This window comes from Pholis gunnellus (genome assembly GCF_910591455.1).
Source record: "Pholis gunnellus genome assembly, chromosome: 8".
Taxonomy (NCBI): Eukaryota; Metazoa; Chordata; class Actinopteri; order Perciformes; family Pholidae; genus Pholis; species Pholis gunnellus.
In genome coordinates, this window is record NC_136534.1 from 21,602,889 (window position 1) to 21,617,901 (window position 15,013).

Consider the following 15,013-nt stretch of genomic DNA (forward strand, 5'->3'; position numbering starts at 1 on the left):
TGACCTCACATTTCTTTACTTTACCCTCCCAAAAATAGTCTACAAGAAGGAGTAACCTGCGTCTTTGAGGGAATGTAGTGGTACAAATTGACATTGTTTGCCTGGCGGTGAAGTAATGGTTAGAGTAGATGGTGTGTATCAGGAGGAATCTTGTTTTAACCCCTAGTCCTGAAGGGTGAATCAAAACAGGAAATGTAAATGAATATCTTTCCTTCATTAGATACTGAAATCATGGTGCCCTTACTGTGGCTCAGAGATAAGCCCCCATTTTCACCTGTGGCAACTCATTTTCCTGCATACACTCCTTCCGGCCATTCCTGTCTCCTTAATCCATTTCCTACTTACTAAACATTAAAACCAAAGCTACAATCCTTGTGTTATAAAATGACTATACTGACTCCCGTCTTCTTCTCTTTTTGCACAGTGCGTGAGCCTTAACCGCTGTCATAGTGTCACTCATGATGCACAGCTTCATGGGAGGGGGCCTATTTTGTGCCATCGTGGGGAACATCCTGTTGGTGGTCTCCACAGCCACAGACTACTGGATGCAGTACCGTCTGTCTGGCAGCTTTGCCCATCAGGGCCTTTGGAGGTACTGCATGTCTGGCAAGTGTTACATGCAGACTGACAGCATTGGTAAGTGGGAAAATATTTTATTTGGACACCTAAATAATAAACCATTGGGTCTCCCTGAGGCACAGCAACTCACACTATATTCTAGGTTTACTTATCTGAATACACTGGTGATTATAATGAGTGTCCTAACTTAGTGCCAAATCCAAAAGTTCTTGAGGTGACGACAGCAACAATAGTGAAAGAAATATTGACAAATATCTTTCACCTAAAGGAACAGTGTGGAACATTTCTGGGGAGGTATTGATAGAAATGGAATACAATATGTTTTCTTTAGACTATAATCACCTGAAAATAAGAATAGTTGTCTTTGTGTTACTTTAGAATGAGCCGTTTATATTTACATACGGAGTGGGTCCTCTTCACGGAGCCGGCCGCCATGTTTCTACAATAGCCCAGAATGGACAAACCAAATAGAAGGCTCTAGAAAGGGAAATTTGCGTTTTCCCGTCTGCCACCGTAATTCTCCTACACGCTTGGCACACGGGAGAGGTTTCAGCTGATTGCAATATACAACCAAGATTGGTGCCAAATCCTAAACTCTACAAGACCTTTAACAAGACTAAGAGTCTACAGCCATGCTAGCTCTGTGAGCCTGTGTTTAGCCGTCAAGCTTTGAGCTAGATGCTAATGTTGGTCACAATGACAATGCTAACATGCTAAAATGCTGATGCTAAGCAGGTGTAATGTTTACCATGTTCACCAAGTTAGTTTAGCGTGTCGCATGCTTCAATTTGCTAATTAGCTCTAAATACAAATTACAGATGAGGCTGATGGGAATGTCATTCTTTTTGCAGGTATTTGGTAAAAAAAACAAAGTTACATTTTGGCCTGATGATGGCACTAGAGGAAAGAACGAGGGGATCCCCAAAGTCATAAGGATGCTTTGTCTGGAAATCATCAATTTATATGGAGAATGTTAAAGAAAACCATCCTATAGCAGATATTTTATGTACCAAAGTTGTGGACTGATCAATTGACAGACCCTTGATTGATACGATGAGCAAAATTGTACTTCAAATTCTTCTTGAGTAAATTCACTTCCCTGTGCAACTTGGCTAGTTGACGACAGTTGACTGTAAATTTCACTTTATACGTATACCTTTACTGTTTTCTGATTGCTTGGCTTCAAACGGCAAGACACTGTTAATGATGGCTGCTGTGTGAGTCCAGCAGTGCACTGAAACAATTTTCAAACTCAAAAGTTATGTGGAATAAAATGTCTCAGTTCCAGTTTAAGGGGTCAATAGAAATAGTAGAAAATAGATTCCTTTCCAGTCAATTTTCTAATGACATTGAGTCCTTTTTTGGTATAAAAACAGTTCATATCAAATGTAAGGTTTATATGTTTTTATTTATCTTCCTGCACATATGTTTATAGTATGTTCTCTCCCTTGTCAGCCTACTGGAATGCCACTCGTGCTTTCATGATCCTCTCTGCCATGTCATGCTTTGCTGGCATCATCGCAGGAATCCTCTCCTTTGCCCACTTCTCGGCCTTTGAGAGGTTCAACCGCTCATTTGCTGCTGGGATCATGTTCTTTGTTTCAAGTGAGTTCTGCATACAGTGGATTCAGATTCATTCGGACTCTCTGCTATAGATGAAATGCAACCAAATGGCGTCCATTCATTTAGTTTTTTATATCACATCTGCCATAAATTACGTTTTGTATTTGTTGAATTTTCATATCATGTAAATCCCAGACAAATATGAGCAGCTTTATAGCAGGTGTACCTTGTGACTTCCAACTAATATGATCTTTACTCTCACAAATATTTGTTTTAATATGTGCCACTCTCTGTCCACCATGCCAGCTCTCTTTGTTCTGCTTGCAATGGCCATTTACACTGGAGTGACTGTGAACTTCCTGGGCAAGCGCTTTGGTGACTGGCGCTTCTCTTGGTCCTACATACTAGGCTGGGTGGCTCTGCTCATGACCTTCTTTGCAGGTTTGTTAATAATAAAAGAGTGCAGTAGAGCTCGGTGTAACTATTTCTTGCTGAGAGGAAGCAAAATCAGTTGTGAATATGTGAATATTATACACAGTTATTGCAGACCAAGGAAAAAAGTTAATATTCCAAATTTGTTCAACAGTTCTGTCAAATCTCAAAAAACAAATCATGATAACACCAATCAATGCTTTCACAGGAACACTTTCATTTATATGTACATAAATTCATCAGTTACTACATCTCATCTCATCAGCTTTGCACTGATTAAAATGTCCACTATACATTTTCAATCTAACATTTGTTCACACCATTGACTTGTACTTGATGTGTCTGTGTACTCCGTGGTAATCAAACGACATTTGTCCTGTGTTTTGTTTTGCAGGTATATTCTACATGTGTGCCTACAGAATGCATGAGTGCAGAAGAGTGGCTGGCCCACGTTAAAGTAAACAGGAGATAACGTGTCAAGGGTGCAAAGGATATCAATTCCCATTGCAAGATAGAGAATTCACTGTAAAATAATAAAATTTGGAATTTTGCAAATGCACGAAACATGTCCTATGTTTTTGTCATAAAATAATCTATGATTGTTTGGTATGGAAAGCAACTCAGTCCCTTTGAGCAGGATTAGATCCCCCATAGCAACTAAATGTTTTTTGTGGACATGTAACCAGCAAGGTCTAGATTGTCTGGTAAATGCAGTGAACTGCACAGCATTACACATTCTGATATACATCATTATATGTACATATTGTATGGACATGTATTTTACATTCTGCTAATGCTTGCGGGCTGAATTTCTAATCCTGAAACGGTGAGTACGTGCTTCCTGAAAATTGACTTTTTGCTTGTGCAGCGGAAAGAGGAGGAGGAAAAGTAGAAGATGATGGGATCAATACAGGTGTTGAAGGTGCTAAGCAGCAATGTGTAGTGCCTCCATTTCGGGCTCTCACCCTTGAAGTAACCCATTAAATGAGAGAAGTTGTATGGCAGCACACAAATGAGAAACACAGCTAGAGTCCCCAAGGCCATGCCCATGGCCTTCTTCCTCTGCATCCGGGATATCCTGGGGCGGCTGTACAGGATCATAATGCAGCGCAAGTAGCAGAAAACACAAATTAGAAGAGGTGCAAGGCAGAGCACAAAGAAAAACTCCAAGCGTACAGGGAGGAGGATCTCCAACTGCTTCTCAGTGAAGTTCTCATAGCAGACATTGGAGTTGTTGGTGACGGATGGGTGGTGCAGGGTGATGAAAGTGATGCTGCAGTGTGCGGACGAAACTAGCCAAATAGCAGCACTGATGACTACCGCGTACACAGGTTTGAGCAGCCGATGATAGGCGACGGGGAAAGCTACACCGATGTAGCGAACCACGCTGACCGCCATCAGCAGCAGGGAGCTGGTGTAGATCGTGGAGAAGAACGTGAAGGAGGTGATGGAGCACAGTAAGATTGGCAAATGCCATTGCATGCCTGACGCTGCCTCGTGCATCTTGAGAGGCAGGGTGATCAAAAAGAGCAGGTCAGAGACAATCAGATTGAGCAGCAGGATGTCTGTTGGAAGTGGCTTGGAGTGGATCTTAACGCTGAAGGCGTAGAGAGCCAGGAGGTTGGCCGGCAGGCCTATGAGGAAGGAAATGATGTAAACTGAGAGAATGATCTCACTCCACACCATTGACTCCATTGCCCTAAACCAAAGGAAGTAAACAAACAGCAATCAAAATGATAAAATAACAGAGACAGGTGGTTCAAACCTACAGATTATTTTGTAGCAGTGACAATAATGGTAAATCAGTGAAGTTTTATTTGGTCCAAATAAGAAACATTCAACTTGTTTCTGATACATAATAAACAGAGATTATTAGGGAATATAAAACATCTTCTAACAACCTCATCATCTTAAAGTCACACAATTGGAATCTGCCATCAATTCAAAATCGATTGTGAGGTAATAACTGCACATATACAGACGGTAATAGTCACTAGACACCAACACAATGATTACATTTGGTGCAGTTGTGGCTTTATTTACACCAGCAATTTCTCCATGTGGTCAAACACTTTACTTTGCAGTTTCTCATGTGTTTGCAGGTGACTTTTATTGTATATGAGATTTAATAAAGCGAGTTAGGAAATGGCTTTTCATGACTCCGATCACAGAACAAACAGGAAGAACACCAGATGTGGAATTTCAAAAAGCACCTGCAATGTTAGGTTTGATAAATAAACATATTTACTTACCTACAAGTAGAAGTTTTCAAAATATTAAGGCAAAAAAAACAAGACAAGCGTTTATAACTCCTGAGTTCAAAGATGAGCTGATACATAAGACGGTTCCAGCCCCAGTACGACTCACTGCTCTCCCCTCTTTTATACTGAACAGTTTGCAGACACCATTTGGTTAATATTAACTGAAATGCAAAACTCACGCTCATGTTGACTTTCATATTGTCGATAAAGCGCTTCCTCCCACTAGGTCTCTGCAGGAATAAACTCTGACATAATTAAGTTTGGATTTCACCAAGCAATAAGCCTGCATTTATTCAAAGTTACGCCTACACCACAAACTCAGAGCATCAATTTAGGTTAACAAATTATTCTTCCACACAGACATTCAATTTAGGATGTCCTTTTTTTTTACCCCATAGTGACATCATTAGAAAGAAATCTGAGAAATCTTTCAGCAACATAACGTAGAAGAGTAGACGTGTAGTCCTACCCGACAGCAGATCCGCTCTCTGTTGCTTGGGAACAGCTTGAATGTTGATTTCCTCTTACACTATTTACATGAGCATCAGTTACCACCGCAGCAGAAATAAACATGGACCCCTTTATACAGGAAACTACGCAGCACACGAATGTGGCACCAATCAGTTGTTTTATTCAATGCACTTAAGTTGGGCTGTAGGGACCCTACTATGTGAGAGCAGCAGCGGAAGATGCCCTCTGATCAGCAGTAGTCATCTGTGTTGAAATCCACACTCTGTGGGAAGCCAGAAGTAAAGTTTTAATAATTCTCAATGCATGAGCAATACAACAACAGAACAAAAATCTTGAAAGATTGGGAAATGACACTCAATGTGAGACAAAACAGTTGTGAACCACGGCCTAGATTTGATCTTCAGTCACATTCACTGCACCTTGGCCTGTGGCTGTATTGTGCCTTCTCTCTGGGGGGCTGCTACGTACATGTGCTGTAACCCTCTGCTCATTTCGTCCACAAATTCATTGTCATAAACACAGGAAAGTCTGTCCACCTCAGGGTTACTCCCGCGTCTGCATGGTCTCGATTGCGCGTCCTCATCTTGTGATCTGATGGCAATATTATATCAGTACATAAAGACAAATGCGTGTGCTGATATTGAGAATAAATGAGTTCACTTACATTTGAAGACTGCTGTGTGTTTGTTCTTGTCGGACATTGTCTGGTGAACTTTGTGGCCTTAAAAAGAAAAAAAGATGCGATTTGAATTCAGCAAATTTGAAATAAATCATTCTCAAGTATAAATTCCAGTTTCATCCCTGAAAAGGATACCAGTTTTGCACACAAAGCTCGATGTCGGTGCTCTATGGGTAATATGATAACCATCAAAAAATATTAATCACAGCAGAGTGAAGTCTACCAACCTGTTTTCAGAATGTTTTCTGTAAAGGAAAATCGCAGACCCAAACAGCAAACCAATCACTGGGAGCATTAAAGCTGACAGCCACAAAGAGGCTGCAAATGGAAAACAGCGTGATTAGTACATATGATCTAGTCTGCTTTTGAGTGTACAGTTTGGGAAACGGCAAACAGTAACTTACATGTTTTGGAGAAGTGTACAGACAGCTGTTTGGTGTCGCTGCCCAGGGAGTTTGTGGCTGTGCAAGATATGTTAGATTGGCTTTGAGCTGGGCCATACATTCCACCAGAGACTACTTTTTTGGTATTTGTGGAAACAATGCTGAAGGAGGATGGAAGAGTGTCATATCCATCAATGGTCCAGAATATAGCGGCATTAGGGGAGGCCTCAGCCCGGCAGACACACTTTAGAACTTCCCCTGTCAGGTGGCAGGAGGACTCGGGCAGGATCACTGGGGCATCTAGAAAGATGGAAAGATTGACAAGTAATCAAACCTCTCTGACATCTTGAATTGACTGCAGTGGTGGATTGTAACTAATATTGGGATGTTCTTGTACTTTACGCGAGTATTTCCATTTTATGCTATTTTCACACTTCAACCCCATTACATTTCAGAGGGAAACATTTCACTTTTTACTCCACTACATTAGTCTGAAAGCTTCAGTTACTGCAAATTCAGCTTGTTTATACAAAAAAATGCAATCACTATCAACCCAACAGTAAATAAAGTAATTCAATTGTCGAAAAAAATACATCATCTGCATAGTGAGGATACCTTTGTATATTTTGATGCAAATACTTTTGTGCTTTTAATTAAGAAAGATTTTGAAAGCAGGACTTTTGCTTGGAACGGAGTATTTTTCACTGTAGTTTCCTCCTCTCTTTATTTGTGCACAGAGAACGCCTCACATTTTGCAAGCAGTGGAGATGGAAGGGCCTAACTTCAGTCATGTAAGATTTCATAAAGTTATTGTCCCGGCATTATCAAGTTTAGAGTTCCAAGATTTGTATCATTACCTTTTATGTATATATTATTCATTTTTTTATTACAATTTCTGAAGCCACTACATAAATTGATGGTTCTCATCAAGACAAAAAACCTGCCCTAAAAAAGAGAAAATGTAACTTAAAATACAAATAAAGGAAATCAAAGCGATACGTTTTGCATGTTAACATCTTCAACTGTAAACTGCTGAAGAAAGACATTATTCCGACAGAAGTGTCTAACTAATTAAATGTCGTTTTAATATCCACTTATTAGCTGTCCTGGAGATTTTAATGCAATTGTTTGAAGCACATGGAGTTTCACAATTTCCATGCAAATTTATGTTTTTTGCTTTTCCTCCTTGTTGGCATAAAAAACAAGATTGAACCTGTGAAACTAGGACAGTAATCAACCAAACCGGTGCTGAAATATGAGAGAGAATAGATGCAATCTGTTTCATAGCCAAACTGTGTGAACTGTTACTCCACCTAACTTTAACTTAACACCCCACCCCTTATGTTAAACTAATCTTACATCACTCTGCCTGACAGTATCTCATGCATATGTATATGTATGTGTATATTCTGTGACAGGTTGTTTCAACCGTTCACGGAAGCTGTGCAATGTTTTATAGTGAAATATTATAAACAGACTTTTTATCCATGACTGTGCATCATTTAATACACATTTCCCCAAACTTCAGCTAGACATAAGTGCCATCTTTGAGCAATGTTTGCCTGCAGAGCATGCTTTTGTAATGGCTGACCCACACGCAAAGTGCTGCTGCTTGTTAAGTGTTACATTTCTCTGGTGGTGTGAATGTCTATCTCTGTATCCCCGCATTAAATTGAGATTATTTCAGTAAATTCTGGCACAATAAAGGAAATAGAAGGTAGGTTTTTTTTTTTACATTGAACATCCAGATCCACCCAGTGGGACTTCCCTGTGCCGATGTCGTTGTCGGCGATGCAGAAGATAGACGTATCTCTCATGACGTTGTTTAAGGGCCTTTTTCTCTCAGTGGAAGTTGTTTTGTTGTTCTGACCCCTCTGTCTTTTGAGCCATATGTACGTGTGCGGTTGTGGGTTACAGTCAGCCGCACACTCCATGGTGACGCTGCCACCCTCCACTATCGGCCCCTTCTCCAGTGTCAGGGTCACAATCACAGGTTCATCTGTGGATACAGGAAATTATAACATACAATAAAACAGTAAACCCTGGCAAGAAAATGTACTTCTGTCATTCATTGTGTTTTGAACGGGTAAACAACTGTATCACTTACACAAAATGTTGAGTGCTATTTGTTGACTTTCTGTGGTGAAGGTTCTGAACTTCGCAGAACAGCACATTTTGCTGTTATGCATTTCATACGTGGCTAGTCCGTGAAGGGTCTTTGTGTACGACCATTGGCCCTGCACGTTCTCACTGAAGGCCGTTGAAGTGGAGTTTTTTAGAAATGGACTTGTGTTCCAGTGAAGGGATGGAGGTGAGAAAGGGCAGGAGTACTTAACGCTGCAGTTAGCCTGGAAAATGTCCCCATTCACCATTTGCTTCTGAATGGAGATTATGGGAGCTGTTCTCTCTGGAAGTCAAAGCAAAGTGATGACGGAACGGAAATAGGAAAATATAAAAAAAAAAATGTATTTCTAGATTAACAACCGTGTAAATGAAACTATATTACAGACATGTGGTATGTGAAGGTTACATTGACCACAGCTTGTTGAGGGGAAGTGTTCAGGGTTAGTAACTGTGTAGCTCTCAGCATCTTAATAATGTGGAAATGCATGTTCAAGTATAAAGGGCCCATAATGGCAATACAACTGTCTTGTTAAGATGGTTTAGCTGCAGTGAACTGAGGTGCAGTAGTGTTTCCTGGACGCTGTACTAAAATGTTAAGAGTTAGGAAGAATTGCTGTTTTTTTTCATGGTACTCTTGTATCGCACAGTATATATTTTATTAACCTGAAAACCGTTGAATTTTGAATTCTTTTGCATTCAGGCTTGGATTTCCTAAATTCAGTTCAAGTTTACAAAATACTTACTTACCAACAATGATAGTTACAGTTTGGAGATAGAATTTCTGAGCTGGTTGAGAGTCTGGGTTGATCCAAACATAAACTTTAAGATTGTTGTCTGCTTTCTTCACATTATTAATCATCAGGGTGCAGTTGCCCTCTGCAGCTTCACCCAGTACAGAGGTGCGTCCTCGGAACCGGTGGTCCACTTTAGTTGGGTTGCGCCCGTCATACACCACAGGATAATGTATTTTATGGTACTGGTACCAGGCGACCCGAGAATGAGATTGTGTCTGACACGGCACCACAACACAGCTCCCCTCCACAGCGATAACTGTTGTGGGCACAGTGATGCTCCAGCTTCTCACCTGCTGGAGCATTGACAGGCCTTTGTGGGGTCAGAGGAGGGGGAGGGGGGAGTACAGGAGACAACATCAGTTGTGGTTGTTCTGTTTTGTGATGCTACTTTTGGAGACGAATGAGAAATTGAAATACGTGACACCACTGAATGTTCTTCTGCACAGAAAGACGTTACTGTCTGAGTCGATTAACCACAGAGCTGAGTTGGCTGCAGTATTTATATTATGCAGTATTTGGCTGCAATATTTAGAACATACCAGAGCGACATGAGAGAAACAGTGACTTCTCGAAAACAACGTTATTGCTTATACCATACTGGATGCCACAGACACAGGATTGTCAGTTTTCTTCTTAATTAAAACACATTAGGACCATACATCACCTTTTTTCTTATATGCATTGCAAATATAGTGTTTATGTATGGCAGTACTTTTTACAATATCAGGAAAGCTGTAAATACTTTCTTATTGAGTACAAAATATTATCCAGCAATGTACGTTACACAATTAGGACTTTTTGTTTCAGGTCGTGACAAGTCGGCCGAAGTCCACTCAACAGAAAGGGTACTACAACAGTGTCTAATAATAATCTTCGTAAGAATGAAGGGTCAGTAATATCTAAATTAATTTGTTTTATCTAGGACAAACTATCAGAATTTAGGTATTTTAAGATGACTCTAATATTTGAAATATTAGCTTATTGCATTATCTTCTTATGTTTAAGATGTTACTCAGAAACAAAAACAGAGATACAAACACATGAAGTAAAATATTACCAGTAAACAAGCTTAGCAGCCGAGGCAGATGAGCAGTCCCCATGAAGAGAGCGGTCGCTGTACACAATTTAGTGAGTCACCTTTTGACCTCCTTGATTTCAGAAACACAGCAACTGGAACAAATGTTACTCAAATTAGGTTTTTGACACTTAAAGGCCTCAAACACCTGTAAGAGAATTAAAAAAAGAAGTCGCTGGATTCATGTTTTTCTTTGAGTGATATTGATAAGAGCGCTTACCTCGCCAGATGAGCTGCTGCCTGAATGTGTCTCCAATGGCCCACTAATGTGTTACTGTGCACAAGTCTACCTTTTTACCACAGCCCTAATCCCCTCCTCACCCCCTCTGTTCTATTCAGTTTCAAACAGGAAACTTGCTGAGCTCATTTAAAGCAGTCAGCCTGAACGGCGAGATCGCCTGAAAGAGAGGCTCTCTTCTCCTGTTTTCTAAAATCTGGCATACTAGACACTTCACACCTCTTGTTGTACAGTAAAAGTTTAAAACACAGTAGCAGGGACAAGCTTTAAAATATGTATTTAATACAAAATTGAAGATTGCTGGAAACGTTCGGCTTACATACATGACATGGTCCTAAAGAAGAATGTAGGCTTGTTACTTTTGCAGAAACAAAACAAAAATACATATTCCCAATTGCACTTTCTTTGTGCTCAAATAGCTACAGCCACTTCAGTTTGAACAAAAAAATAAATGTTAACAATAATACAATTAATCAAAACATGGCAACACTGCTAAATAAATGTGAAACAGCAGAGCTTCTCCTTCAATTTACACATGGCAACATCATTATAAGAGTGAAACATAATATACAGCATTTTATATTATCAAGCATTAACAGAGTAGAAACTGTGAAAACTGTTCATCATCAATATTATTATTGTTATTACGCGATCAAAATATCTTCAGTCACAAAAAGTCTGTCAAGATCTTAAAAACTCCATAAACTTAAAAACAAAGGAACATAATACCATCGTCAAAATGTCCATGTCATAGCTGACAAACAAGAAAACATACATTTAAGAGAGGAAGACTTTCAAAACTTGACACAGCAATATAGATCTGTGATCTATTCATGCACAGCACGCTTGTTTTTAAATTTAACCTGAGCATATTCACTTTCCACCTCTTTCTGCACATTTCTGGGCTCCATGTTGTCGTATAGACTTCACATCTCCAGAGCGTTGCTCACAAAACCTCTGAGCGCGCCTCCCTCCATGCACATCTCCTCCTGCAGATAGGAGCTACCAGGCTGATGCACGTCCATCGAGTCTTCTGCCTTCTTCTTCTTGCTCTTGGTCTTCAAGTTCACAGTAGAGTAAATCACATCTTTGCCTTCGTCGTTCGCCTTCTCTGAGCTCTTGCGGGCTCCTTCTGCATTTTTTGGTCCAGAGCCCGGCGAGGTGGTGCTGCTCGGCCCGGAGACAGTTGCAGGGTGGGCGACATCTGCGCAAGTCAGTTCATCGCTGTTGACATAGATGTCCTCTTCTGCTGTGTTTGGTACCTATGCAATTAAAGAGAAAACATCAATGGCACACATACTCCGCTAATCCGCTTTTATTACGTAAAGTAGAATACTGTCTGGCTCTGAGAGTACCTCATTTCGCTCTCGACTTGCTAGAAGATGGCTCATTGTGACTGGGCCGGTGTCACCGGCGCACTGACTCTTCAGACGTTCATGGCGAGTCTTCTGAACCCTGGAAAATACAGTAGAACATTTACCTTACAAATACATGTGTATATTTGATTCATCTTTGTTTTCTCATGTATTAATCAACAGGATGATAGCTTTGATCACAGGGGGAAGCTAAAATAAAATAGTCTCACGGGAATGTTGTAACTTTTGTAACATAATGCCGTCGCAAACAGCATTTTAGTGTTTGTGAAGTGAAATAAAACAACTGAGAGAGCTTTCAAGAAGCAGAGTCATATGTGGTCCAATTGCATTTGGGTTAGAACAAATATTAAGAACATCCCCAATAATATGTTAGCAGAGAATAGTCTTGAAAATCAATATGGCAATTACAGTCAACAGGGTGCTGATTGATGAAACCCATTATAATGTGTTGGCTCTGGATTTATCTAATACAAACGCAAAGTTCATTCTATAGTATCGACACTATTTTGTCTGTAGTCAACAGATATTCAGTGTTAATAGATACAAAATGTAATTGCAGGGGCAATTTGATGACAATAGCTTGTTGCTTGTGGACCTCAGGACCTGGTCCACTCATACTGTAACTCAAATATGTAGTGTTACATTAGTTCTGATGGATGAAGACCCAAACACACGCTGCGTAGTGTCAGTATTGTATACAGGGTCCAAGTAAAAGTTACAATAACTGTATAAATAGCTGTTACCCTACCTGTTAACAAACAGCAAAACACATACTAGTACAAGTAGAGCGACAACGATGGCGATGAAAACTAGCAACATCACTCCGTCTGAAACGTACAAGGGACAATGAAAGATAAAGAAGTAACTCAGACAAGAGAGATAATTGTTGTGGTAAAACCTTGGAATGCTGTAAAAAGAATTCAGCGTGATGTGTTCATATGAAACACACTGCAAAGTAAATACCTTTCTTTTATCACAAAAGAAGTATGGTTTGAGTCATTTCAAAAGTTATGAAAACATACTAGATAAGAGGAAGTGGGGTGTTTTAACACCTCCAAGAGTCACACCAGATATTTCCACACACTCACCCAAACACTCAATTTTGAAATGTGTGAAATTTACAATAATAACTTCATAGCTTTAAAAGAAACAGTCTTTTCTAGTTAGGCTCTATCCTTCTCTCTCTCTCTCTTTGTGGTCCCCGGGCCCATTTGTAATAACAAATAATAATAAATAGAGTCTTTATTCTGTGTGAGCGAGTATGCCTGTCCCACTAGCTGCTGTGTTCTGCAATAAGATGACGTACTTTCAAGCCTTGCACCTCTTGAAAAAAAGGAAGAAATGGGTGGCACCACAAACCTCGCTACTAAGTTAAGAAGGTGACATGAGAACTGATGGTAAAGTTGCAGACACGACAGCCAATAAAGAGAAGTAACGCTAACGCTTCTATAAGAACAGCCTGGCCCTTACCTCCTACTGAAGGCATACATGGTTTCATTTAAGAGCTTACACCAGTAAAGCATTGTTGAAAATACAAACTTTAGATGCATTATCCTGCTTGAGGCACTGGTTACAATGTGTGATGGATCAAGTTTAAAAATGTTTGTGTGGCAGTACAGTAGATATAGTTTTTGGGACATTTTGTGATTCAGTATTCAAAACAAAAATAAGGCAGCAATGTGGTATTATGGAAAATACTAGAAATAGATCTAACAGTGGTCAGCCATGGGTGGTCTGCACTACAGTGTGCACATATGTAGTCATTAGCTAAATTTAAAAAAATGTCAGAATACAGACCTTGACTTTCTGCAGATGTCTGAGGCTCAAGGCTGTAGACATAAAATCGTTGAGTAGCAGATCCCAGAGAGTTGGAGCTGCGGCAGAGCAAGGTGGAAAGATCCCTCTCATGTGGTCCATTCACAGTGATGATGCTCCACAGACCTGTGTCATTTAGAGGCTCATTGCTTATTACAAACGTGTCAGAGTGATTGACAGGTGACCCATACAGATACCAGAGTAAAGTGGGAGAAGGATTTCCCAAAGTCCTGCAGGAACAGTTGAGCTGGTCTGCAGCTTTGATGCAGTCAGATGAGGACAGGATCTGAGGAGCAACTGCAATGCATTCAGAGAAGACAGACGAGTTTAGTCTCAAGTCATTTAGGTTAGCAGAAATAAAAATGATATCAATTAGAAAGCGATCACAGCATCGACTGGGAATGGGTCAAAGTCAGTGGCAGGAAGCCACATAAATAAGTAGATAAAATGAAGAGCTTTATGGAAACCTAAATACAACATTTGATGGATAAATTCATAACTTGATAGAACTTTCTAATCGATTTCAACCAATTTACCGAAATATGGCTTTAAGTAACATAAAACCTTTAAAATGTGATCCTTACACTGAACATCTATTTGACTGAGGTTGGATCGTCCAGCTCCAATAATATTTTCTGTCTTGCAGTAAAAAGAACTGTTGTCTTTAGATGCTTTAATGTTTAAAGCAGCTCCGGTCCCAACAACAGTCTCCTGTGCTCCATCAGCTCTGTACCAGGTGTAGTTCTCTACTGCTGGGTTAGCAGTACCGCTGCATGTCAGAGTCACATCACTGCCCTCTGGTACTGGACCAGAGGGACGGACTGACACGGTGGTGTCTTTGGGTGAATCTGAAAAACAAAATATAGATATTATTGGTATATGTTATGTTGTCTCTTGTAAGTTCTAAAATATACGTATTGTAATAAAGACAGATTCAGTATGCTGAGACTAATATTTGTTTTCTCCTCTCTGGTTTGTAAGACTGCTGGGCAGAGAGATAGTTTGCAACTCTTCCTTTCCCAAATAGATTTGACTTCAAAGTGCAAATACCTGTATAAATACAACATGGGAACTAGTATTATTTTAAAATATTAACTAGTACTTAACGAGTTTCCACCAGTAACTGATTGACTGGCCTGTAGTAACGTGTGGAGAATTGAAGCATAAAAAGGATAATCTAGTAGTATTGAATAAAAAAGTGTCCTTTTGATAACAACACGCTT

At 39.9% G+C, this 15,013-nt stretch overlaps 4 protein-coding genes across 4 annotated transcripts; 1 reads left to right on the top strand and 3 right to left on the bottom strand.

Annotated features, from left to right (window-relative positions):
• Positions 1 to 455: 455 nt before the first annotated feature.
• lim2.5 (lens intrinsic membrane protein 2.5) lies at positions 456 to 3,163 on the top strand. Its single transcript, XM_079163860.1, has 4 exons — positions 456 to 636; positions 2,035 to 2,184; positions 2,449 to 2,583; positions 2,969 to 3,163. Exons 1-4 carry the CDS (start codon positions 459 to 461, stop codon positions 3,028 to 3,030), a joined length of 525 nt encoding a protein of 174 aa, XP_079019986.1. The 5' UTR covers positions 456 to 458; the 3' UTR covers positions 3,031 to 3,163.
• A 191-nt stretch (positions 3,164 to 3,354) lies between these two features.
• Positions 3,355 to 4,278, bottom strand: LOC306700515 (free fatty acid receptor 2; the record flags this gene model as incomplete). The annotated part of the gene is made up of 1 exon (XM_079165546.1): positions 3,355 to 4,278. Exon 1 carries the CDS (start codon positions 4,267 to 4,269, stop codon positions 3,355 to 3,357), a length of 915 nt encoding a protein of 304 aa, XP_079021672.1. The 5' UTR covers positions 4,270 to 4,278.
• Positions 4,279 to 5,535: 1,257 nt separating this feature from the next.
• Positions 5,536 to 9,588, bottom strand: LOC306700516 (myelin-associated glycoprotein-like; the record flags this gene model as incomplete). Its single annotated transcript, XM_079165547.1, has 5 exons — positions 5,536 to 5,568; positions 6,505 to 6,668; positions 8,104 to 8,367; positions 8,476 to 8,775; positions 9,240 to 9,588. 5 exons carry the CDS (start codon positions 9,586 to 9,588, stop codon positions 5,536 to 5,538), a joined length of 1,110 nt encoding a protein of 369 aa, XP_079021673.1.
• A 1,282-nt stretch (positions 9,589 to 10,870) lies between these two features.
• On the bottom strand, positions 10,871 to 13,943 carry LOC306699978 (uncharacterized protein). Its single transcript, XM_079164828.1, has 4 exons — positions 13,773 to 13,943; positions 12,724 to 12,802; positions 11,955 to 12,054; positions 10,871 to 11,861 (listed from the first exon to the last, which is right to left on the bottom strand). Exons 2-4 carry the CDS (start codon positions 12,792 to 12,794, stop codon positions 11,526 to 11,528), a joined length of 507 nt encoding a protein of 168 aa, XP_079020954.1. The 5' UTR covers positions 12,795 to 12,802; positions 13,773 to 13,943; the 3' UTR covers positions 10,871 to 11,525.
• Between the last annotated feature and the right edge of the window lie 1,070 nt (positions 13,944 to 15,013).

Bases quoted from the DNA above. Each gene is read 5' to 3' on its own strand.
- lim2.5 (XM_079163860.1), top strand. From the start codon at position 459: ATGATGCACAGCTTCATGGGAGGGGGCCTATTTTGTGCCATCGTGGGG. The intron at 2,185-2,448 runs GTGAGTTCTGCA...CCACCATGCCAG, and splicing joins GATCATGTTCTTTGTTTCAA to CTCTCTTTGTTCTGCTTGCA. The intron at 2,584-2,968 runs GTTTGTTAATAA...TTTGTTTTGCAG, and splicing joins GCTCATGACCTTCTTTGCAG to GTATATTCTACATGTGTGCC.
- LOC306699978 (XM_079164828.1), bottom strand. From the start codon at position 12,794: ATGTTGCTAGTTTTCATCGCCATCGTTGTCGCTCTACTTGTACTAGTA. The intron at 12,055-12,723 runs GTAGGGTAACAG...TGTATTTTCCAG, and splicing joins GTTTTGCTGTTTGTTAACAG to GGTTCAGAAGACTCGCCATG. The intron at 11,862-11,954 runs GTACTCTCAGAG...TTAATTGCATAG, and splicing joins CAAGTCGAGAGCGAAATGAG to GTACCAAACACAGCAGAAGA.